Source organism: Onychostoma macrolepis, chromosome 22 (assembly GCF_012432095.1).
Source record: "Onychostoma macrolepis isolate SWU-2019 chromosome 22, ASM1243209v1, whole genome shotgun sequence".
Taxonomy (NCBI): Eukaryota; Metazoa; Chordata; class Actinopteri; order Cypriniformes; family Cyprinidae; genus Onychostoma; species Onychostoma macrolepis.
The window spans coordinates 11921397-11948056 of NC_081176.1; the positions used below are offsets into that span (position 1 = coordinate 11921397).

Consider the following 26660-nt stretch of genomic DNA (forward strand, 5'->3'; position numbering starts at 1 on the left):
GCCTTTTGTTCTGGTAGTATTTAAGGGAAAGTTGCAAATAAGGCGGGGCGATTTGTAGCCAGATCAGCCCGTAGTGTGGAGGGTATTTAATATGTTCCATACTATGTATCTTCTTCTCGAAGCCAGGTAAACATTTTGTTCTTAGATTCATCTTTGAACAACTATTATGTATTTTCTTATTTTTTAATTGGCTTCTTATTGTTTTATTATGTAATTGGCAAGATACGTTTACCTGAGTAATAATAAATTGTTATATTTGATTTATTCTGATCTCTTCTGAAATCATTTTTTCAAGTAGATTAATGGTAGGGGTATTTCCACAAATCTGCGTTCAGGACTGATCACACCAAAGCACTAATGGATGAGCCATGGGGAGCACCATGAAGGAGACTTTGGATTTCTGACTGTCGCTGGTTTAACACGGTGTAGCTCTCGTGGTTATAGGAAAAATACACTCTTTGTTATGCGCATGCAGGCGCAGCTCACTTAAAGGTATTATAATCACTCTGCACCCTCTGAGTAAGTTCAGAACTGACGTGTTTGTGTCATGGATTCACTAAAAAATCGGCCGAAGTGTAATTCCTATGCGATACCTAGTCCCTAATGAACGAAGAATTGAAAGTATGAGATTTTCGGAATAATCAAATATCTAAGTTAATGTACAATCGATATCTGTGATCAGTTTAATTATAAATATTGTCTAAATTTAATGATCACTTGAAATTGGAGTCAGATCAAGCACGGAGCTAGACTAAAATTGAAACTAGATCCTGATAAATTCAGAAGCGCAAGTAAAAGACCGAATACGCGTTCAACCTTTGACCAGGCCGCTGGATTCCATTGTTTGGGCTAGCGGGTGGAGTCTTACACATGTGCCACATCCCAGTCTTCTGCTGGATTTCAGCCACTGTTCTCCAGAACATTTTAGAGGAGAAAAGAAATAATGATCTGAAAAACGATTAGGCTGATGATACCTCCAAAACACTGCAGGAATCAAATACTGTAGACACTCCCAAGACTCTGACACAAATGTACACACACTTTCTCCGCTTTCAGATGCTGCAGAGCAGACGAAAGTATGATGGAGAATACACACCAGATGTTTCCTGGGATAAACATGCCATCCTTTCACTGGGGAAACTGGCATTTCATCAGCTGGAAAAAAAACAATGTGATCTTCTATGACACAGATCTGGAAGCCTGTGGTATTGATGCCTCTAAAGCATCAGTGTATTCAGGCATGTGTACCCAGATCTTTAAGGAGGAAACAGGGATCATTCTTGGTACCATGTACTGCTTTGTTCACTTTAGCATTCAAGAGTTTATTGCAGCCCTTTATGCACATCTGTTTCTAGACCTCAACAAGAAAAGTGTGTTTGTTCATGAGTCTACAGAACAGGAAAACAAAAATGAAACCGTGACTGATTTGCTCAAGACTGCAGTGGACAAGGCACTTGAGAGTGACAGTGGACATCTGGACCTTTTTCTTCGCTTCCTTCTCGGTATGTCACTCCAGTCCAATCGACTACTTTTACGAGGTCTGTTGATGCAGGAAGGCAGCAATGAACAAAGCAAAAAGGAAATAGTGCAGTACATCAAGCAGAAATTAGAAGTTAATCTGCCTCCAGAGAGATCCATAAATCTGTTCCATTGCCTGAATGAACTGAACGACCAAACTCTGGTGAAAGAGATTCAAACCCACCTTAGCAAAGGAAGTCTCTCATCTTCTGATCTTTCACCTGGCCAGTGGTCTGCTTTGGCCTTTGTGTTGTTGACATCAGAGGAGGAGCTGGAGGAGTTTGAGCTTCAGAAATTCAAGAAATCAGACGAGTGTCTCATTAGACTATCAGCAGTCATTAAAACCTCCAAAAGAGCTCTGTAAGTCATTTAATATTAGTGTTTTGCTCTCATCAGAAAAATACACTAATCTACCTATCTATAGGGATTCCTAGTCATATACCAAGTGTAAGTATATTTAAAAAGCATGAACATTTTTTTGTCTTTTAAAGAATGCATCAATGAAAATTGAAGTCACTCATCAAAAAAAATAAATAAATAAATAAATATATATATATATATATATATATATATATATATAATTTTAACATTTTTTTGGTAGATTAAATGATTGTAACTTAACAGACAAAAGTTGTTCAGCTCTGGCTGTGGTTCTTGGATCAGATACCAATCTGAAAGAGCTGAACAATATGAGCAATAATAATCTGCAGGATTCAGGAGTGAAGCTGCTCTGCACTGGACTGAGGAATATACAGTGTAAATTGGAGATACTGAGGTAAGTTGTGTAACAACAGACAAAAGGCTGACATGATGCTGTGGACCTTTTGTTTGTCTCTATATTCAGTCATGAGGTGTTTTTAAATATTTTTTTAAGTTCATTTGAACAAGGAACACAATTCTAAAGCTGTTTCCTTTTTATTGGTTAAAATTGTTCAGGACATTCCTAACATAACTGATGATAATAAAATTTCGGTTCTAAATTGTCAAACTGCAGTATCACTGAAGAAGGGTATAAAGCTCTGGCTTCAGCTCTGAGATCAAACCCTTCACACCTGATAGAGCTGGATCTCACAGGAAATGATCCTGGACAATCAGGAGTGAAGCAGCTCAGTGATTTACTACAGGATCCAAACTGAGTTGAGATGTGGTTAAGAAAAAAATAATAATAATGAAATGAATGATATGCTGGCCAATTACAAACCCGATTCCATAAAAGTTGGGACACTGTACAAATTGTGAATAAAAACATTCAAATTTCAATATTTTATTCAGAATACAACATGGATGACATATCAAATGTTTAAACTGAGAAAATTTATCATTTTAAGGGAAAAATAAGTTGATTTTAAATTTCATGGCATCAACACATCTCAAAAAAGTTGGGACAAGGCCATGTTTACCACTGTGTGGCATGCCCTCTTCTTTTTATAACAGTCTGCAAACGGCTGGGGACTGAGGAGACAAGATGCTCAAGTTTAGGAATAGGAATGTTGTTCCATTCTTGTCTAATACAGGCTTCTAGTTGCTCAACTGTCTTAGGTCTTCTTTGTCGCATCTTCCTCTTTATGATGCGCCAAATGTTTTCTATAGGTGAAAGATTTGGACTGCAGGCTGGCCATTTCAGTACCCGGATCCTACCTCTAAGCAGCCATGATGTTGTAATTGATGCAGTATGTGGTCTGGCATTGTCATGTTGGAAAATGCAAGGTCTTCCCTGAAAGAGACAACGTCTGGATGGGAGCATATGTTGTTCTAGAACTTGGATATACCTTTCAGCATTGATGGTGCCTTTCCAGATGTGTAAGCTGCCCATGCCACACGCACTCATGCAACCCCATACCATCAGAGATGCAGGCTTCTGAACGGAGCGCTGATAACAACTTGGGTTGTCCTTGTCCTCTTTAGTCCGGAAAGCCACACCCCCTGAACACATATATGCTCACAGACCAGAATATGTTTGGAATTGGGGAACTGCTGGGCTACATCATGTGTCATTCACCAGTGAGAACTTTATAGCACAGTTAGTAAAAGTACTACAATCCCAGGAAGGAAGATCGGGTTGTTGATGTTAGTCTACCATTCTCTCTCTGTCTGCACAGCGTGCATGAACACGTTGATGACCACTTAACGGGGTCATGGCGTTGCTAAAAAGAACATTATTTTGTGTATTTGGTGTAATTCAATGTGTTTATGCGGTTTGAGGTTCAAAAAACACATTATTTTCCACATACTGTACATTATTGATGCTCCTCTATGCCCTGCCTTTCTGAAACGCACCGATTTTTACAAAGCTCATTGTTCTGAGAAGTGAGGCGTGCTCTGATTGGCCAGCTATCCAGTGCGTTGTGGTTGGCGGAATACTTCAAGCGTGAGACGGAAATGTTACGCCCCTTACCGTATTGTGATGCTGTGCGATGACACAAAAACAATAAAACCCATTTTAAACGAGGCATTTGTTGCATCCAGTGGGGACATAATTACTGATTATAATGACTTATACTGTCTTTTTACGTGTCACATTGCATCGCACCGCGTAAACATTACCATGGCTGCATTTGTGATCGGAGAAATGACAAACAACAACCACTACTCTTCACTGCGTTTCAAACTCACATTTGAATAGTTAGTAGCAGAAACTACTTACAGGCTGTGAGTCAGAAGCGTCAGACTGTCCTTGCAAAGTTGGAATTGCCCCACTTTATAGAAACAGCCTTTGTGTGAGCCAGCATTGTAGGCTACTCTTCCAGGTTCAGGAAATAGTCCTCCGTAAAATGCGCTGCACAGAGCACACACTGTAATATTTGGGTTGAACTGTTCTGGAACAGTGTTGTAAATCTAACTTAACCACTGATTTCTAGTTGTGTCCTCTTTTGGAAGCCCAAACAAAGTACTTTCACTTTTACAACGAAACACAGCGTCTCCAGGACATGGCGCCGGCAGCAGCAACAACACTACTGTGAGAATAATAGTTTTGAATTCTTTCTTTGCGTATACGTTTGGGCAGTGTTATGCAGATCTTCCCACACCGTGACGTAGACGTGGGGGCGAGTTTAAATGAGCCGTTTTAAGAAGGTGTGGCAGAGTCTTAACTTTTATAAAGAATATCTCTTTGGTTTTGAGACTTTAGTCTTTGCAACTTCAGGGATCTTATCTAAGCACAAATAGCTTGAAACACTCTAAAGAGAAAGGAAAACTTGAAATCGCATCATATGGCCCCTTTAACTTAATGATTGCTATCGGGATGTGAAGAGACTTTCAACCAGCATAACAAAAAATGTTTCTGAAGGCAATCACCTATTGCACCTTTAACTGAAAAAGTATTAAACCATCAAAAGGACAGTTATAAAAGCTTTGAAATTACTAAAAGCTCAATTACAAGCTTATGAAAACTAATCATAATAAAGCAAGTAATATCAATATCAATGTACTTCCTCTATCTGCAGGTTTTTGAGAAGTCCTGCTGCAGATGAAGCATGTCAGTATGTGACTGGATTTGTGGGTAAAAACCCGTTACTCCTGAGAGAGCTGAATCTGAGTGAACATGAACTAGGCGACACACGAGTGAATCAGATCACTGCTCTACTACAGGATAAACACTGTAAACTGAATACACTGATGTGAGTAATGTTTTCATTTATTATTGTAGATTTAAGCTATTTTAAAGGAATCATTTGACCAAAACAGTGATTCTCAGTAGTCAATGAATATTGGCATCAAGTACTTTGTGTTTGTAAATTTCCCTATCATGTTCATCATTTTAGTCTGCGTAAGTGTGGTCTAACAGAGGAAAGCTGTTCAGCTCTCGCTACAGTCCTGAGCTCAAACTCCAGTCTGAAAGAGCTTGACATGAGCAACAATAATCTGCAGGATTCTGGAGTAAAGAAATTCCAGAATGGATTAGAAAATACAAACTGCACACTGGAGAAACTCAGGTGAGTTAAATTTTATGATTGTTTGATTGTAACCCACAGAGACTTAAAGCTGTAGTCTGTAAGTTTTGCCTCTTTGTCGCCATCTCTATTTGAAAACCTGGAATTGCAGCTCTGTGCAGAATTATCTTCCTTGCGTAGGGTTGTGCTCCGGCACGGCTCCAGCGCGGATGAATCTAATGTTTTGAGAAGTATGTGTGCTAGTCTGTCAGTCACCGCACCGGTGTGGATACTGTTCTTAGGAATCACAGATTCTAGCCTATGTCTTGGAATATATGTCCCAAATAAGAATTTTCACCGTATATTGCCATCTGAACAGGTAAGTAACAAGTCTGCCATGTTTGTTCTGACCAACTGAGGAAAAAAGCATTACAATCAATCATGCTACCAATAGTGATTAAATCTAACGATCGGTTAGCTCATTTCACATCTATCCTTGCAAATTATTATTATTTTTATACTTTATTCACAAATTATTAATGTTTACAACATCAGCATTGCGTGACTATGAGTATAGTGTGTATTAGTGTGTAGATTTCAATTTCTGTACAATTTCTGTATTAGACAATCTCTAATTGTCATACCATTTAAATTTCATATTAAGAAATTATTTTAACCCAAAAAGCAAACTATGCTCCCTTCGAACTGGTTTTCTTTAAAAATACATATCTTGTCTAATCCCAGGCTATCTGTAATCAGAAGCACATTTAAAACTGGAATATAATTTAATTTCATTCACTTGTGTTTCATAAACACATAATTATTTCTGGATTACAATCCGCCATCAAAATGATCAGTTTAATTATTCCAGCTGCTGTGAGAAAAGGCTATAAACGATCTGCCACCTGCAGGATCCTCACATGCGATAGCATATTAGCCGGGACAACTTCTTTGTTTAAAGAGGTGACATAATGACGCAGTGCCATGCTCGAATTTCCCACGAAAACCTACCCGTACCACTCAAATTAGAAATCATTATTATAAGCTAACCGTTGTGAATCGGGCTAAAGTAAGGCAATAGTTTTGAACACTGGCTGTTATGTACTTGCTCAAATATTGATTTCGGATCATTTTTAACCAAAAAAGTTACGGACTGCAGCTTTAAGCACTGATCTTAAATCTTCATTAAACATGTCTATGGAAAACGTTTAAATTAGAATAATCTATTTACAATTTAAATACTTCAAATACTAGCTTAGAAAACAATATTTTTGTATAGGCACCAGAGATGTCACACATACACATCTTTTACTCAAATAGAAGTATAGATACTGTTTAAAAAATGTAAATGATGTTTAAAAAGACTCTAAAAAAAGTGTAGTCAGTACATCAACTTTTACCACTCAAATTGGTAAAGACGAATGGGCTATGATGTATGATGTAAAAAGTAGCCATTACTACTACCTGTTGTAGTGTCACGCTGGTATCTGGGCCTCGCATCATATTAATACAAAATAACTTACATTTCAAACTTTGTTAGCTAATGAATGTATCTAGATAGAACATGTAGAAGATTTTATTATAAAATATTAAATTATTATGATGAAAAATGTTACAGTAATTTAATAATTTTTGTCAGCAAGTTTTATGCATCCACTGAAACAAAAAAATTGCCACTGTACACTGGAGAAAAACATACAGATATAAATATTTACTTCTATTAGATTGAGTTTCCATGCCAGATAATTAAGATCGAGCCCCGTATGCCGAATCCTGTCAGAAAATAGAAGTTTTGTCTGGTATCCGTCAGCAGATTTGTCGAAACCTAAAAGCTGTTAATAACAAGTCTTGTCTGGTACCCAAAACTATATTAGGGCAATTCCATGCAAATATCAAAAAGTAAATAAACTCACTTTGTCTAAACAGCGATGATTCTTGAATTTATAAGGGCTAGATTTATGACGTCAAGATGCTTCAGTGCTGTGTCATGTCCGTAACGTTTTAAACATTTAAATAAGTTTTTATCATATATTAATTATTAATGCAATGAACTTGAAACGTTCTGTACAAAGCCAACTTATAGCCATTCTAATTATGATCAACAACTCATCTCCATTCTTTGCTCTTTTCAACCACAATAATCCGTTACGGATGTGACCGTTATGGACGCTTCATATTAAATCTTATGCATACCGGCATGCATGTTTATTGCTGATGACTGATAGCCTGACTGATACTGTGTAGGTTTTCTGCTGTGGTCTGTTTCAGGCCAAAGAGAACATTGTGGAGATTCAGCCTATGAATGTGTGGGTCAGAAATATGAAAAGGCAGACTGAAGGACAAATCACCAAAACTATTTCAAATGTCATATAATGTTCATTGTCAATCTTATCTTATTTAACATTTATGTGTTTTAAATAACTTGTGTTGCTATCTGCGCTGCAGATTTTGTGTCTTCAGCACAAGAGATGTACTGTGGGGCTACATCAGTCTTATTTTTGTCTAAATATTTTTCTTCATTACAAATCTTGTTTGGTTTTATTTTGCATTATTGCATGTTAAAAATAATTCACTTCGTTGAGCAAATGCAAAATGTGAAACTGCAATCTTATTCGCAGACTATAGCATTTTATAAATAATTGTACATTATATTTTTTATAGTTTCATATGTCCAGCATATTTAACTTAACCCGTTTTGTATCTTAATTATTTAATGCATAAGTGAGTGGCATCCGTTAACGGTGGCATCCGTTAAATCTTGATCAATGAATTGCAGCCCCGGCCCGTTAGAACATTGTAAAACATCAAATAGCCTTTGATATTACAGATTATAACTGCATCTGTCTCAGATGTAGACTGGTGAAGATTTATTTTTACGCAGATCCCACACTCTAGCATTAACCTAATATAAATATGGTTTATTATTTATATTCAAATGTTTGTGCATAGAAGTATTAATGCATGTAATTCACTTTATTTATGTTTTAGGACATTTCTAGAACTGATTAATCTGTGGAATGTTATATTTTCATTTCTGTTCTAGACTTTCAGACTGCAGTATCACTGAAGACGGTTATAAAGATCTGGCTTCAGCTCTGAGATCAAACCCTTCACACCTGATAGAGCTGGATCTCACAGGAAATGATCCCGGACAATCAGGAGTGAAGCAGCTCAATGATTTACTACATGATCCAAACTGTCAACTGAAGACACTGAGGTGAGTTAAATGATATGCTGGATAATTATTTATAAAAATGTTACAGGGCAGATGCTGTTAGGGGACTATAAAGGCCTCTTCACACCAAGAACAACAACTGTAACAATATTGGTATTGTTGGGACATGGACTCTTTCAATATATATTGAGAGCACACTCGCTGTAGAACTATTATTACAATTTACATCAAAGTTTAATTTTCACATTTTTCTCATTAGAATTGAGAAATTAATTGAATCCTGCTTCATCTTCTCTTCTGCAGGTTTTTGGGACCTGATGCAGAAGAAGCCTGTCAGTATGTGACTGGAATTGTGGGTAAAAACCCGTTACTCCTGAGAGAGCTGAATCTGAGTGAACATGAACTAGGAGACACACGAGTGAATCAGATCGCTGCTCTACTGCAGGATAAACACTGCAAACTCAACACATTGACGTGAGTATTTCACACGGTTTTATATACGTTATGTGTTGGTCCATGTACATTTTACTATTTAGTTTTTTTATTTAAAATTAAATAAGCAGAGAACAACACTTTTATTAATTTTTCTTCTTTCTTTTTTACTTTTTCTTTTTGTCATCAGGTTCAATGGTAGAAATGAGGCTTGAATATTTTGTTTCCAAAAGTGGGCGAGCATAAAAAGCCCCTTTCCACTGATTGGCCAACCAAAGATCAATCCGTGCCTTCATCGGTTCTTCTTCAACTGTGTGTAATAGTAAAATAGTCTTTTAATTTTTTAAGGTCTTATTGCATCATACCTCTCCAATTAAATTACTGAACCTAGGAATTCTTCGAAACAAACCATAGTCAACTACTCAGGTCAGAACCTAATGTGGCTCTTTTCTGTTTAATGGTTATGTGTGTTAGAGGAATATGAGTTATAGTACCTTAGCCTACTTCTTAGACACACATGCTGTTTTATTTAGCTGTTCAGGTATCAATGTCTGTGTGGCAAGCCGTGAGACCCACTGGACAGCAAAGTTCGGACGTATTAGCTGAGGTCGTTTAAACTGAAGGTAGGTTCTGAACAATGACTCCAGCCCAGGACCCCCAGCCCCCATGTCCTGTCCTGGGTTATTGCTTTCTGTGGCTTTTTAAGATGGGTTAAAAAAAAAAAAAACATCAGTCTTTTAAAATGAGAATCAATTCTCAGCCGGTGTACATGGACCATGCATGCTTAAAGGAGAAGTTCACTTCCAGAACAAAAATTTACAGATAATGTACTCACCCTCTTGTCATCCAATATGTTCATGTCTTTCTTTCTTCAGTCGTAAAGAAACTATATTTTTTGAGAAAAACATTTCAGGATTTCTCTCCATATAGTAAACTTCAATGGTGCCTGCGAGTTTGAACTTCCAAAATGCAGTTTAAATGCAGCTTCAAAGGGCTCTAAACGATCCCAGCCAAGGAAGAAGGAACTTATCCAGCAAAACGACTGGTTATTTAAAAAAATAAATAAATTACAATTTATATACTTTTAACCTCAAATGCTCGTCTTGTATAGCTCTGTGTGTACTCTGTGTATTCCGGTTCAAGACATTTAGGGTAGGTCAAAAAACTCCCATCTCATTTTCTTCTCCAACTTCAATTTTTTATTTTTTTTATTTAAAGAACTTATGACGGCACCAGTTGATCTTTGGTTTACCTTTTTTTTTTTTTTTTTGAAAATGCGAATAAATGCGTGGTTTTCTCATTCTACTTATTTTAGTTCATAATAATAAACAAACTATTAAAATGTACACAGGCCCATGTGAAAATCTTTCAAATATAAGTGTATTTGATATTTTCAGTATTTGGATTGGATTAAGACTGTCATTGTTAAAATTAAAGAAGCTTTCAATGTAAACTGATGAATGTTTCCTCTTTGTCTTCTTTCCCTGCAGGCTGAATAATAACAGTATTACAACAGAAGGTTGTGCTGCTCTGATTTCAGCATTTAATTCAAATCCTTCAAACCTGATAGAGCTGGATCTGAGTGGAAATAAATTAGGAAACACAGGAATGAAGAAGATCTGTCGTTTGTTGAAAAATCGACAGTTCAGATTAGAGAAACTGAGGTATGTATGGTCCATTTGCACTGGCTAAGAATTTATTCTCATTTTTCAAAGATTATATTTTAATTTTAATACAATATAATACAGGAAGTGGTCATCCAATTGAGAGGAGAAATCAAAACCATAAAAAACACCTTGAACGACATGGCCAGAGATGAAGAGTTTATTTCTGTGTATTGCCTACTAGCAGTATTGGATTAACTTTTCCAATGAGATTTATACTTTTTTAGCTGATGGCATGTGTTGATAATTGCCATTCAAATTTATATGATAAACATTTCAAACTCTACTGATCATTTTGAATTAGTTTGAGTCATTGTTCATCAGGTAATGGCTGATCAAGTTCTAGTGAGATTGTTGTATTTTGTCTTTGTGCAGTAATGAAATAATTTGAACCACAATGTTCATTTTAATTGTTTATTTTATTTTCTATAGACTTTCAGACTGCAGTATCACTGAAGAAGATTATAAAGCTCTGGCTTCAGCTCTGAGATCAAACCCTTCACACCTGATAGAGCTGGATCTCACAGGAAATGATCCTGGACAATCAGGAGTGAAGCAGCTCAATCATTTACTACAGGATCCAAACTGTCAGCTGAAGACACTGAGGTAAGAGAAATATTATTTCAGTAAAACAATCTGTTCCATCAAAGTAAATTCAAAATAGACCATTTCACACCCACACAACAATCCAGTGCTGTTTTTCATTGTACCACATTTAGTAGAGAACTGAATTGAATTCTGCTTCATCTTCTCTTCTGCAGGTTTTTGGGTCCTGCTGCAGATGAAGCCTGTCAGTATGTGACTGGAATTGTGGGTAAAAACCCGTTACTCCTGAGAGAGCTGAATCTGAGTGGACGAGAACTAGGAGACACAGGAGTGAATCAGATCGCTGCTCTACTGCAGGATAAACACTGTCAACTCAACACACTGATGTGAGTATTTCACATGACTGAAAATTTATTAAAAAATCGTAGTTGTGTCTTTCTCAGTTTCAGTTGGACATCATCTGAAATTCACAAAATCACAAATTACTAAAGCAAAAGCACTGCAAAATTACTGTTTACCAACACTGTGTCACATTCTCCATTTAGTTTCTTTGCCTTAGAGTTTTCTTGTTCCTGTTTGGGTTAGGGGTGTTTCTGCTAGTTAGTTTCCTTGGTTGTTAATTACACACGTGGTCAGAATTGTTGGTAACCTTGGTAAATATGATCAAAGAAGGCTGTGAAAATAAATCAGCATTGTGAATTATTTTGATCTTTTATTTAAAAAATTTACAAAAATCGAACCTTTCACTGGAGAATAAGAATTTAAAATGGGGGGAAATATCATTATGAAATAAATGTTTTTCTCTAATAAGCATCGGACATAATTAACGATACCCTTTTATTCAGCTATATTAACAGCTCTAAATTTTCTCCTATAATGCCTGATGAGGTTAGAGAACACCTGACAAGAGATCAGAGACCATTCCTTCATCCAGAATCACTCCAGACCCTTTAGATTCCCAGCCAGCTCCATGTTGGTGCTTCTTCTCTTCAGTTCACCCCACTCATTTTCTATAGGGTTCAGGTCAGAGGATTGGAATGGCCAAAGCAGAAGCTTGGTTTTGTGCTCAGTGACCCATTTTTGTGTTGTTTTTGAGGTTTGTGTTTGGATTATTGTACAGTTAGAAGATCCAAACATGGCCCATTGTAAGATTTCTAACAGAGTCAGTCACTTGTTGATTTTTTATCTGTTGGTATTTAGATTAGATTAGATTCAACTTTATTGTCATTACACAAGTACAGGTACAGGGCAACGAAATGCAGTTTAGGTCTAACCAGAAGTGCAATAGCAGCAAGTGCAGTATATACAATGGTTGAATAAGTGCAGGACAAGGATATGTACTGAATATATGTATAAATATATATAGAAAGATGGTTATTAATATAAACAGAATTTACAGGTGAATATGTATAGTGAATAAATATACAGATGGCTATTACTATAAACAGAATTTACAGGTGATATGTACTATATAATATATATACAGATGACTATTACTATAAACAAGGTGTAAAAGTGCAGTGGAAGTGATTGCATATTACAATTAGACATACGGTGCAAAATGTTAATGTAAACATTGATAATGTAAACATTGATAATGTAAACAACAGTCGGCAGTGCAAATGAGCATAGTCCAATTTAGGTATGGTAGTGCAAGATACAAAAGTAAACAGTTGTTACTGTAATAAACATTTACATTCAGTAGTGCAAATAAGGCAGATGTGAGGTAGGAGAGAAGAGTTAATAATATATGAGGAAGTGGATCAACGGGGGGTAGAGTTCAGTAAAGAGACAGCTCTGGGGAAGAAACTGTTCTTTAGTCTGCTGGTCCTGGTCCGGAGGCACCTGAAACGCCTGCCGGAGGGCAGGAGAGAAAACAGTCTGTGGGCTGGGTGAGAGGAGTCCTTAAGGATGCTGCGAGCTCGATGCAGACAGCGTTTCCTCTGGATGTGTTCGATGGCAGGTAGTGGAGTCCCTGTGATGCGCTGGGCAGTTTTCACCACCGCTGCAGTGCCTTGCGCTCCGCAACAGAGCAGCTCCCATACCATACTGTGACACAGTTGGTCAGGATGCTTTCTATTGCGCAGCGATAGAAGTTCACCAGGATAGCAGAGGAGAGCTGATTCTTCCTCAGTGTCCTCAGAAAGAAGAGGCGCTGGTGAGCCTTCTTGACCAGGCTGGAGGTGTTGGTTTTCCACAACATGTCCGCCGAGATGTGGATCCCCAGGAACTTGAAACTGGAGACACGCTCAACAGCCATTCCATTGATGTGGATGGTGTCGTGTGTGCCTCTTGATTCCTTCCTGAAGTCCACGATGAGCTCCTTCGTTTTGGTGGTGTTGAGGAGCAGGTTATTATCAGTGCACCATGTGGCCAGGTGCTGGATCTCCTCCCTGTAGGCAGTCTCATCGTTGTTACTGATGAGGCCAATCACCGTGGTGTCGTCTGCAAACTTGACGATGGAATTAGATCCATACACAGGCTTGCAGTCGGAGGTGAAGAGGGAGTAGAGAAACGGGCTTAGCACACAGCCCTGTGGTACACCAGTGTTAAGTGTGATGGATGTGGAGCAGGTGAATCCTGATCGAACATTCTGGGGTCTGTTGGTCAGGAAGTCCAAAATCCAGTTACACATTGAGGTATTGATGCCCAGGTCTCCAAGTTTGGCTATTAACTTGGTTGGGATGACAGTGTTGAATGCTGAGCTGAAGTCAACAAACAGCATACGTGCATAAGTGTTCTTATTGTCCAGGTGAGTGAGCACAGAGTGCAGTGCCATGGAAACTGCGTCCTCTGTGCTCCTATTGCTACGGTAGGCAAACTGGTGTGAGTCCAATGTGGATGGTAGAGAGTCTTTTAGGTGTTCCAGGACCAGCCGCTCAAAGCACTTCATGACGATGGGTGTGAGTGCTACAGGGCGGTAGTCATTGGGGCACCTCGGACTAGAGTGTTTTGGCACTGGCACAATGGAAGTGCATTTAAAGCATGTTGGTACGGCTGCTTGGGCAAGAGACAGGTTGAAAATGTCTGTAAAAACCCCAGCGAGCTGCTCCGCACATGCCCTGAGAACACGACCAGGGATGTTGTCTGGTCCAGCAGCCTTGTGCGCGCTGATCCGGCTCAGTGCCTTGCAGACATCTGTGGAGGAGAGTATGATTGGTGGGTGGTCAGCTGAGGGATTGAGCTTGGTGGCAGTTTCTCTGTTGTCTCTTTCAAAGCGAGCATAAAAGTAATTTGATAGAATCCATGATGCCATGTGTCTAAACAAGATGTCCAGGACCTCCAGCAGAAATATAGGCCCACAACATCAAAAATACAGCAGTATATTTCATTGTACACATGGGGTACTTTTTATCCCTGTGTAGAACCTGGTCGAAAAGAACGCACACACATATTTAACTTAAAAAAAAAACATTCCACTGGAACTGAGCTTCAGTCATCAACTCGTAAAAGTTACAAATGACCAATCCAACGCTCACAGTATCTGACTAAGCTTCCTGTCGGTTCTCCTTATCATCTCATGAAGCTGGGAGGAGAACATCTGGCCATTCTTTGAAGCACAGGATTTTCAATGTTGGTCTTGACCAGTTTACCATAAATAAAGTCGAATAAACAGACAGTACAAAGCACGGGGAATCTGGATATGCTCCATGCCCAGACCCTCCCTAAATTCTCTGACTGCTTTTGACCATAATTCAATGATGGTATCAACAAGGAAAGACAGATATATGTTAACCAGACTTGAACAAACCTACAGCACAGATATCCTGGTGACCTCAGAGCAAACCCCCTTTTCCAAGTTGCATTCCAAGACGATGCCGTCTCTGGTGCTCGGACATCAAAGACACTCTAGTCACACAGAGACGGAAAAGACTGCTGCTATTAAAAGCAATATATCCAAGAGACAATACATATACAAATGTGGTATTTTATGTTTCATATATCTGACTGTAGTTATCAGAACTTAGGATATTTTAATCTGTGACTTAAACCATTTAGTAGGTAAAATTATAGGTATTCAATATATAACTATCTCATGTTTGGTATTAAATTTCACGTTATGATGAGTCCAGAACATTGAAATAGATGAATGTTGACTTTTAGCCTCACAAGGTATGATTATAACACTTTGTAGAAATCTGCTAGTATATTGTGGCTCAGGTGACATATTTATGAGCAGATAATGTATGCACAAAATATTAGTCATGTGGGACGGGGCTCCACCCTACAAAGACAATGTGATTGGGTCAGACAGTGACTAGGATGGACTTAATTCTGTCCGATAAAACAGACACCCCAAATTTGAACAGTGCTCAGAACAAAGAACGGGGTGAACAACTGGTGAACTTGCAAGAGACTTGGCTGAAAGTCTGGGCGTTGCCCCTCGATCGTGCTGTGAAACATCTGGCTGATCATCAAAAGACTTAGACACCACTGGCCACGTCTGACCAAAGAAAACTTGCAAGCGGCTGCGTAAGATAACTTCAAAACTCGCTATTCGCGCGCTACCAGAGAGTCATCAAATCCAAAGGAGGAATCCCGAGTGACGTCACGCGACAACAACACGTCAGCAGGAAAAGTCCTGGGTTCCTTTCAGCAACTCTTCAAGAAGCCTTCAATTCAACTTCAAACTCACAGCAAGTAAAACAGACAAATCTCTTATTCACTGAATCTGGTTGAATTGAATGAATCGTTAAAAGATAACAATAACTGAGTCTTCCGTTTGTGACGTCCCCATAAGGTCGTCTTTAATTCTCAAGAAAAGAGAATAGTTACCTTCCTTCAAACTGCTTTGATCTTGCCATAATATGTGTATGTGTGTGTATGTGTTTTGGTTATTTGTATTGTGCCTTAGAATAGTAAATAAACGCTCGATTCATTTTTAATGAATAGTCTGGTGCCTTGATTTTCAAATCATTAAACTATTTGCCATAGATCGTGTTACCTGTTGCTCAGGCAAATTTCCCAATCAATCCTGTATTCTTATCAACAATAAGAAGCTTTGCTGAATTATACGTATTAATACTCGCGGGACGAGTTGTTAATAAGGTATAAATTATACAATTTTGATTAATATCAATTAATCAGATCAAAACCGAATTTCTACGATTTGGTTCCCTAAAGCTAAAATGTATAAATGAAGGATAAAACCTTTCATAACGTTACACCTGTGTTCAGCAAACCCATCTTGAGAGTTTGCTGCTAAAATGCTATTTTTTAGTTTCATCTGACCATAGAAGCCAGTCCCATTTGAAGTTCCAGTCATGTCTGATAACTGAATATGCTGTTTTTGCATGAGAGCATGTTCTTTTCTTGGTTTTTTTTTCTTCTTTTTTTTCTTGAAAACTCACTCAAACTCTCCTTCTCACCGTGCATTAGGACGATATAGATGCATGTCCTCTTCCAGGCAGATTTGTAACATTTTATGTTGATTGGAAATTCTTAATTATTGCCCTGATGGTGGAAATGGGAATTTTCACTGCTCTAGCTCTTTTCTTAAAGCCACTTCACTAATTTGTGAAGCTCAGTTATATTTTGCTGCACATCAGAAATATATTCTTTGGTTTTTTCTCATTGTGATGGATAATTAAGGGAATTTGGCCTTTGTTTTGTTTTCCCTCCTATTTATATTCCTGTGAAAACAGGAAGCCATGGCTGGATAATTTCACGTTCATAATCACCCTGGAGTGCTCAAAATTGTAAATATAAATGGAAATATACTTCACAGATATTTTACTCATAAGATTTTTTAGGGGTACCAATAATTGTGTCCAACTTGTATTTGGAAAAAAAAAAAGAAAAAAGAAATTCATAATGAGATTTCCACCATCTTCAATTGTTTTAGTTCAATGAAAGGTTATATATATATATATATATATATATATATATATATATATATATATATATATATATATATATTTTTTTTAAGTAAAGATCAAAAGGATTAATAATGCAGGTTTATTTTCACAGCCTTCTTTGTGGTCATATTTACCAAGGGACCAACAATTCTGACCACGTGTGTTTCTTCACACATATTCTGTCTCATCACCTGTCTAAGCTCTGAGTTTTCCTTAGTTATTTTTTATCCAATCTCGTTTATATCTAGTGTTTGTGCTACTTCTATAATTGACTGTTTGTTCCCTATGGATTTAACTTTATTAAAAATACTCTTTGTGGAATCCTTCTCATGCACTTTATTAGCACAACCACGCGTTACAAATTGTGCCATGACAATAAAAACCTTCAGATGGACAGATTCCTTTATATCTTTTGTTTATTTGTGAAGATTAAATGGTAATAGAAGTTACTAAATGAAATGGGAAAATATATAGAGAAAAAAATAATTTGAAAGCAATAAAGAACAAGCATAAATGAAGTACAACACGTGTGTTTGCCCTCTTGAAGTAGCGCACACACACACACACACAAATCCTTAAATTTAGCTTATCATACAGTAGATCTGATCCATTGTCTTTGTCTTTCTGTCTTCAGTCTGTGTAGATGCAGTATTACAGAGAAACAGTGTCTCATCCTGACTTCAGCTCTGAAATCAAACCCATCACACCTGAGAGAACTGAATCTCAGTGAGAATCAAATAAAAAACACAGGAGTTAATCACTTGTGTGATGTTCTGAAAGATTCATACTGTAAACTGGAGAGATTAAGGTCAGTAACTTTCACATACAAGAACTGAAATGTTTAAAATCACTTCAGTTTAAGCCAAAACACTTCATACTGAATCGCTTATGAAGAGGCTGAGTTCACAGTTTATTTGTGAAAAATAATTCATTATATAGATTTGTTTTGTAATCTGGTTAAAGTAATATCACTTATTGTCTGTGCTTCTTTCTAGTCTAAATGACTGTGGCATTACAGATATTTCTTTTATAACTCGGACTTTGACGAACACAAAAACACTGCAGTTTTTAAAAGAGCTTGATCTGAGGAACAATAACGTAGGAGACTCAAAGAAGCAACTCAGAGATAAGCAACGAGACTCAAACTGTAAACTTGAGGTGAGTAAATGACCCTTGCGGTATAAAAGAGATCTTCATTTACCACTGATATGCAGAAGTATTTTTTAAAAAGTAATTTAGCTTTATTGAAACAAAGGGCTTGGGTTAGAGAGCAAACCAGTTAAATAGATGTAGATAGATCGAAGTGAAAAAAAATCAGTGCAGATTCCAGCTTCAGCTCACAGTCGTCCAGCATCACATGATCAATGTCTTTTTGGTGAGATGGCTCTAAACTGTAATTCATAAATGAAAACACTTCAAAACCAACAGCTATTATGAATTCAGTGTGTTTGTACACACATGTATTTATTTTAGAGTAAATGTAAACAGCTTCAAATAGCATTGTTTTAACAATGTGAAGTTTATTATACTAACTCTGTTACTTTTAAAATAATTACTAATGCATACAGCTGGAACAAATGAAACAATGTAGCATTAAAAGAAACATGTACACGTGGGTGATACTGAATGATGAATGTTGGTTTAGTGTTCATACAAATGATAATTTTGTTTTATTTGCAGGTGAACTAGAAGAAGGAGAAGAGCTCAGATGAGGTGAATTAGCAGGACTAAAGCACTGGATATGTTCAGTAATAGGTCAAAATCATAATGATTCTGAGACTAAACTAATCCATAATGAACTAAAATATTGCTAATCATAATTGTGATCGTCAAATTGAGATCTCAAATATATCAAATGCAACACAAAAGTGAAGGCCTAAAATGAAAGTTAAAGTATTGTGGGCTGCATATATAGATTCAAATCATTACCATCAATGTATTTTTTTATGTATATGCAAAATGCAATTGTACATGTGTATATTTTTACACTACATCTGTCTTATATTATATATATATCTCATAATGTCAGTTATATGTCTCTGTAAATGCACATACTGTATATTGTCTTAGTTATGTGAAGAAACATCATTGTAAGAGTTTGGTACATTGCACATGAGAAAATAAAGCTTTAACTGATGTATGGAGTCTCTCCACCTCCGGACTAACTAAGCATTAGTTTTTCCAGTCTTCCATGTTTGAAGTTGCTTTCTCTTGCACTGGTCCATGTAGTTTAATGCATTTGTTTAATGATTGCAATCTCCTCTTTTGCTATTGCATTGTATAATATGTACTTGCATTGTAAATATATAGTTAAGAACTTGATCTCTTTTTTGTTTCTTTGAAAGCTACATTAGTTCACTAAACAGCTTGAAACTTTGGCTTGAAACAACCATATGAATGGACTTAAAAGGGATAGTTCACCCAGAAATGAAAATAGTCATCATTTACTCGCCATGTGGTCGAATGCCATATGCCCTTCTTTATTTTTCGAACCATAAAAAGATAAAAAAAATAAAAATGCCCTGCACGTGCTTGTCTATTCTTTATGCGCTGTTCGTTTGGGGTGGGTGCTCGGGCTGTTTATTCCACATTTGTGCCGTTTATGGAGGATTTATGATATTTTTTACATTTATATAAATAAATTACAAATATTTTTTAATAGGTTTTTTTATGCAAAAACAGCTTTTTATGTAAAATTCACTTTATAAAATACCCACATTCCTAATTTTAATTAATGGGGATAACATGGCCAGTGTGCCATAATTTAATGCCTAATTGTTTCCATCTATTTGAAAATAAACACTTAAAAAAATAATAATAATAATAACTACAGCTACCAGATGGCTCTAGAGCATTACTCAATGGCTCATTTGCCATTTCCATATAGGTATAGATCCTTTTTAGAAGTTTTTTTTTTTTTTTTTAGATTTATGTTAAGAGATAATAAAATCATTATTGTAATAATATAAAATGACTCTTTGTCAAAGTTTAGCATTTTGTTTGTACTGAAATATCTTTTTTTTTTTTTTTTTTTTTGGAATTATGACATGATTACAGTCAAACCTGCATGTGGTGTTATATTTGTGGATTAGTGTGAATATATGTGTGTGTTTGCATTTATTCTCCATCATGGATGTGCTGTGATGTCCCTCCATCATTTCTGTGTGTGTGAGTGTAATCATTCTGCATTGTGAAGGTGTGGAAGAGCTGCCACTATATTTTCTTGTATTTTGTGGTCTGCATTGTGGTGGATTTAGCGATTGTATTTGACAAATTAAAAAGACAAATTATTGATTTTATCAAACGTCCCGAGAGTAACTTTTTTTTTTCCACACTAACATACAACCAGATATCAATCCAGTTTATTTTTATTTATTTTTTCTTGACAAGCATACAAAGTCTCATGCCATTTAGATAAAGATAACTTATTATTATTATTATTATTATTATTTCAGTAAACGTCATTTGGGGTCAAAAAGACCTTGAACAGTGCCTAAGTGCCTAAGGGCTATAATGGCAGTGTATGGCGATCAACATCAAGCTTTTAGGTTTGGGTTAAGACTGTCAATGTTGTTCATTGTTGAAGAAGGTTTGGAAATAAACTAAAGAATGTAATTTTTCTCTCTGCAGCCTAAATAACAACAGTATTATGGCAGAAGGTTGTGCTGCTCTGACAGCGTTTAATTCAAATCCTTCAAACCTGATAGAGCTGGATCTGAGTGGAAATAAACTAGAAAACTCTGAAATTAAGAAGATCTGTCCTCTGTTGAAAAATGTGCAATGCAGAGTGTGTAGTTTCACTTGTGTAGGCTATATTTCTGCATGTTAATGCATTTATTAATGTAAATTGGTGAGACTGAGGTAACATTCTTCTACTGTACAAGCAATGTTCCCTCTAAGCTGCGCGCGCGCGGGGGCCGCGCAGAGAAATACACACGCAAAGTTGAGTTGGGAAAGCCATTTGATTGTATTCTAGTAAAAACGAAAGAATTGCAATGCTCGGGTAAACCGCTATACAGCTGCTGCCGCAATAGAGTAAGAACCGGTGAATGTTGTTTACAGGTTTCATAGAAAGAGAAAGATGTGCGCCAAATGAGTCGCTGTAGAAACCGAATACTTCAACGTTTGCGGACGTAATAGCTCAAATTGAGAGCCAAAGCAAACGCAATGACGTGAAATAAAACGTCCTCATGCATTAAAGAAGAGTGGCTTGATTAAGTGCTGGAAATAGCGGATGATGGGCACAGAACGGTAACAAAACTCTGAGACATTTACAGTCACACACAGGTGTATTGTGCAAACTGTACTTCATAGGTAGCTATAGAGTTCACGTTTTATTTATTTTTATTTATTTATTTATTTTATATTTAACTTACAGATCTCAGTTTAAATGCTTCAGTTTGTTTTCTATTCTCTGCTTCAGTTGTTTTGATATTATATTATGTTAGGCCTATATTTTAAACCTAATAAATAACTGACCTTGTTTTTTTTTTTTTTTTTTTAATGGAGCCACTTATGCTCATCAAGGCTGTATTTATTTTAATAAATGTATTTTACTTAATATTTTTTTGGAATCTTTTTTCTTTGATTTTTTGATTAGGTTAATAAAAAGTTAAAAAGAACAGCATTAATTAAAAATATAAATATTTTCTAACAATATAAGTCTTTACTATCACTTTTTATCCATTTAACACATCCTTGCTGAATAAAAGTATTAATTAAAAAAAAAAAATAAGAAAGAAAAAATTTACTGACACCAAACTTTTGAATAGTAGTGTATATTGTAACACAAAATTTCTATTTTGAATAAACACTGTTCTTTTTAACTTTTTATTTCTCAAAGAATCCTGAAAAATATCACAGGTCCCAAAAAAAAATATTAAGCAGCACAATTTTTTCCAACATTAATTATAAATTAGCATATTAGAATGATTTCTGAAGGATCATGTGACACTGAAAATTCAGCTTTGCTTCACAGGAATAAATTATATTTTAAAGTATATTAAAATAGAAAACTTTTACTTTAAATTGCAATAATATTTCACAATATTATTTTGTGAAATAATATTCAGTATTTTTTTTTATCAAATAGATGCAGCCTTGATGAGCCTAAGAAACGTCTTTAAAAAATGTACTGATCCAAAACTTTTGAATGGCGGTGTATTGTACTGTAAAAATGTTTTCTCAGATAGCCTAAAATGTACATCATTTAGTTACATCAAGGGTCCAATCAAATATAAATAGCACATTAAAGTGAACAGTTACACACTTTTGTGTGCGCGCTGTACATGTCTGGTATAAAGCTGGAGTTGAAAACCTCTGTGTTGTACTGAGCCACTCATAGTTCAAGCTGAAAATACTAAAGTTAGTAATCTTACTAACTGTATGGAACTAAATGGCTACTCTGAATGTTCAAAAACTTGATAATCATGGATCTAAGCTGCTGTCCTTTCTCTTTCTGTCTTCAGTCTATGTGATTGCAGTATTACAGAGAAACAGTGTCTCATCCTGACATCAGCTCTGAAATCAAACCGATCACACCTGAGAGAGCTGGACCTCAGTGAGAATAAAATAGAAAACAAAGGAGTGGATCACTTATGTTATGTACTGAAGGATTCACACTGTAAACTGAAGAGATTGAGGTGAGGAGCATCATTAACTAGAGTCAAAATCAAGATGAAATTCCAAGGTAATTCATAACTGGGTACTAATGCTTTAAAATTTTAATATGAATTGATATATAAATACTAAAATGTAATATTTACATTAAGTTTTATGCACAGATGCAGCATTGACCTTAAACATTTTGTACAAGATCTGCATGCGATTGAGCATTAAGTGGATTTTCTGGGGGCTAAGGCTAAGAATTTTGAACTTCATGTTATTTAGCATGCTCAGTGGAATAACCATAATTCCTTGCACTTTAATAATTTAATTATGGTGTTTGGTCAAAGCATGAACAATTATAAGAATGTGTGCATAAGCGATATTTGGAATTAACAGGTCTTTGAGCTCTAATTAATATTTAGATTGTTTTTTTTTTTTTGGTGAAGTTATGGTTTTGCTTTCACTTTGAAGTTTCCAATTGTTTTTCTTCTTGTTCATGATGCTTAAATATAAACTCTATTTTCACCTTCATGAAGATTACAAGGGAAATATTCTGCCTCAAATGATTCTCCTCAGGACTGAGTGTTGGTAATCAGATTGAGCTCAACAGTGTTAAGTTCTTTATACTAAATTATATAGCGATGGCAAAATGAATGAGACCCTTTTATTGTTATTTATAAATTGTATTAAACGGTCAAACGTTTCACATAATTCTGAGTTATGACTGTATAATATTAAAAGATGCATATGTATGAAACAGATCAAATAATTCTCTACTCAGACCACGATATTGAATATGTTGAGTGGCTTCTCTGTTCTGCTGCTGTTACTTCAGAAAGTCCAAAGTCTCTAGTTCTGATGATTTTTGTTTTTTCCATTTGAGCTATGAGAATGACCTTAAGTCCAAACATCTACAGTATCAGATTGTTTCTCTGTACTTTAACACCAGTGTGTAGAGAGACAGAATCTCCTGCAGTCATTGATACTGACCTTCACTTCATCGGAAACACCTGAAAAACAAACAAGAACCATTTTAATTTGTCTATCTCTGTCAGTTCAGTTCAGTTGAGTTCTTCAGTTGAGGTTTGTGAATTTCTTAACAGACTGTTATCAGTGTATTGAGGTGCTGTGAAGGTTTTGGGGATCTTTTGGTTTTGTTCTGTCTTGATCTTTGTTCAGGTTTGTGCTTTTATTTCGAAGTCTTTGGTCTCCCACCCTGTATTTTCTGTAAACGCAGACTCTTACTGCAGGAAAAGACAGTACAGAAAGCAAATTAACTGAGAAATTGATAAATCTAATTGTTTCCTGAAGGTTTTTTATTTTATTTTATTTTTACACACTAAAACACTAAAAACTTTTTTACATCAAATATTAAAATGGCGTTACATGCATATTGTAGATAAGATAATGTGATATCTAAAACACATAAGATTCATTGTACAGAAAGTTTTTTTCAAATGCATTAAGGATTAAATCCTATTTTTTTTTCTCTGATCAACAAAAATTCAATGAAAAATGTCCAAGGCAAGTTTATTTATATCGCACATTTCATACACAAATTAGTTTTTCAGAAAATAGCATAAAAGAAATACATTAATAAAAAGTAGGATATAAATAAAAATGAAATAAAATGTAAAAATGTATTCAACAGTATAAAGAGATACAGTGCACCAGGATGCAGAAAACTACATACTGTAAACCCAAACAACAAATGGTTTGTGGAAATGAACTGGAAGCAGTCAAAACAAACAGGCTAATCAACTCATCACTAAGAATAAGACAAAAATAAGTTACTGTAATGAACTGATCTGCTGTGTTTCTGAAAGGTTTCCGTGTCCCAAACAGACACTTTATTAGGCTACTCCCTTTTACTCCCCTAATGACACAGAACGCCCAGTCAAACCCTGTTTGTACTAAAGCTAGCCTTTTCTCAACAGTGATCAGGAATTATAAGTGCTTCACAGAAGTCTGGATTATGCTCTCTTTTTTCAGCAAGATTGTTACATTGCAAGTAAGTTTTAACCTCAACTAGTTATTTGGGGGTTTTGGTTATATTAGCATTTACAATATTGCAGATATTTCATTTTATATTATTATTTTATTGTTAAAGTACAGTCTTCTTTTTATTCGTGTCTTGCAAAGAAAAACACAGTACTGCAAAAACATTACCAAGTGTGAGGTCGTCGGACATTGGACAATCATAATGTAAATACAGCACAAATGTATAAGGAACGACTTGCAGATACAAATGGGGTAAATAGTGTTTGTTTGTGTGTGTGTGTGTGTGTATTTTTCCTATAATAAATTGAACATTTGCTGACCGCATATCACATTATTACATTATCAGCACTGTTGAAAACATGTTTCAGGAATACAGTGATACACATAATGATATTCTGGTATTTGTGTAGGCTGTCCAGAAGGAATTTGTTGTCATTTGGGCTATAGGGCAGTGCATCTCAAACACTGATTCCAAGACAACGGAAATATCAGGGTTTAAAAGAGACAAGGGAATCGTTGTTGGTGCAGTAGTTTCAAAGACATTATTCAATCTAATCTGTGCATTAGTGTGCTGTTAACGTGCTATGTTTAAAATGTTTGTGCATGTTACCTACAAACACATAAGACTCAATGCTAAAGAAATTATTTTAATTTACTTTTATTACATTGTACAATGGCAATTTCAATGGCTTGACTTAAATTACTTGAATTGGGATGTTGCTATTTTGTCAGGCAGTCTTTGTCAAAATTCAGTTTTCTAGGCATTCCCAAGAATTATGTAAGTAAGGATTTTGTAATGAAAAAGCACATTACAAACATAATGGAGTGAATACAATTCATCAAGATAAAATGAAATAAAATAATTTTTTAACAGTTTGTAAAAGCAAAAACAAAAATGCCACAGACAAACATAGAATTCTTGTTCGTATTTCAGAGGTTGTTACTCTGAACAGACAAAGCTTCTAGAAAATACTTTTAAAAAATGACAAATTTTGAAGATTAATATATTTCTGAAAGATTTATTTTATGCTGTTGTTTTGTGATTATGTGGCATAGAAAGTATTTTTTACTTTTACTTCTTATTCATTTTTTCTTTAATAGCTACCATCATAGTAACATGTTGTCATCTCCAGATCATACTGAATGGCTGATTGTCTTCACAAATCAATTATTTACTGTGTGCACTGGCATTTTTGCTGCTGTATGTCAGAAGAGTGAGGAAAACACTGTCCGTGTAAGATGAGTCTCCCAGAGGAAGAGCGGTAAGACTGTTTCTATCTTCAATTAATCATTTGAAGAACAAAACCTTGTCAACAAGGAGTGTTTAATATTTTATGTATATTTGCAAAAACTGTGCAAATTGCCCACAAGTTTTGTACCTACTTATGGGTTAAAAATGAAACTATTATTTTGAAGAAATCAAAATATGTATGACAAACAGAGCTTTATACTGTAGGTGTGTCACAGTTAACATAGGCCTACTACGTAATAATTAATGTAACCAGCACTTCTGCCATGACTGTTGATGTTTTGGGATTATGAATGAATAATTTCAGTTAAAAGACACTCCAAATGACTAAATATTATTATTATTATTATTATTATTTTATTTTTTTTAAGTACAAAAACTAGACAATATACATTTGAAATTTGAAGCAATGAAATCTGGAAGAAGAAAAAAATATATATATATTTTTTTTTCTTATCCTGTAAACATTTTCAGCCTTTCATTCACTGCACACAGTTCAAGTCAGTTTTTCTGATTAAACTAGTTACTTTGTTAGTTTACTATGGTATTTTAGTTTGTACTTTCTCATTTAATGCACATCTGGATTCACTGTCGTAAAGTTTTAGAATCACAGGTGTTTTACAGGAAAGTGTAAATTATAAAGGGTTAAGAACCAGTGCTTCACTTTATTGCAGTTTAACCATGATTTCATTGCTGCAGGCCTGATCATTTATTATATAAGTCTCAGACCAGGACATAGTT

General features: G+C 35.7%; 1 protein-coding gene across 5 annotated transcripts in view; it reads left to right on the forward strand.

Moving 5' to 3' along the window:
- The first annotated feature begins 21155 nt into the window (after positions 1-21155).
- LOC131530765 (protein NLRC5-like) overlaps positions 21156-26660 on the forward strand; it is a 33776-nt gene continuing 28271 nt past the window's right edge. Inside the window, exons 1-3 of one of the 5 annotated variants that reach the window (XM_058761204.1) lie at positions 21156-21313; positions 22531-22704; positions 25804-25932. In XM_058761204.1, coding sequence (XP_058617187.1) covers positions 25910-25932 — 23 coding nt within the window. In that variant the 5' untranslated portion in view covers positions 21156-21313; positions 22531-22704; positions 25804-25909. Of the gene's footprint in view, positions 21314-22379; positions 22705-24604; positions 24681-24811; positions 24923-25771; positions 25933-26660 lie in introns of those variants that run through there. The other 4 variants (XM_058761203.1, XM_058761202.1, XM_058761206.1 and 1 more) reach the window with 4 other exon arrangements.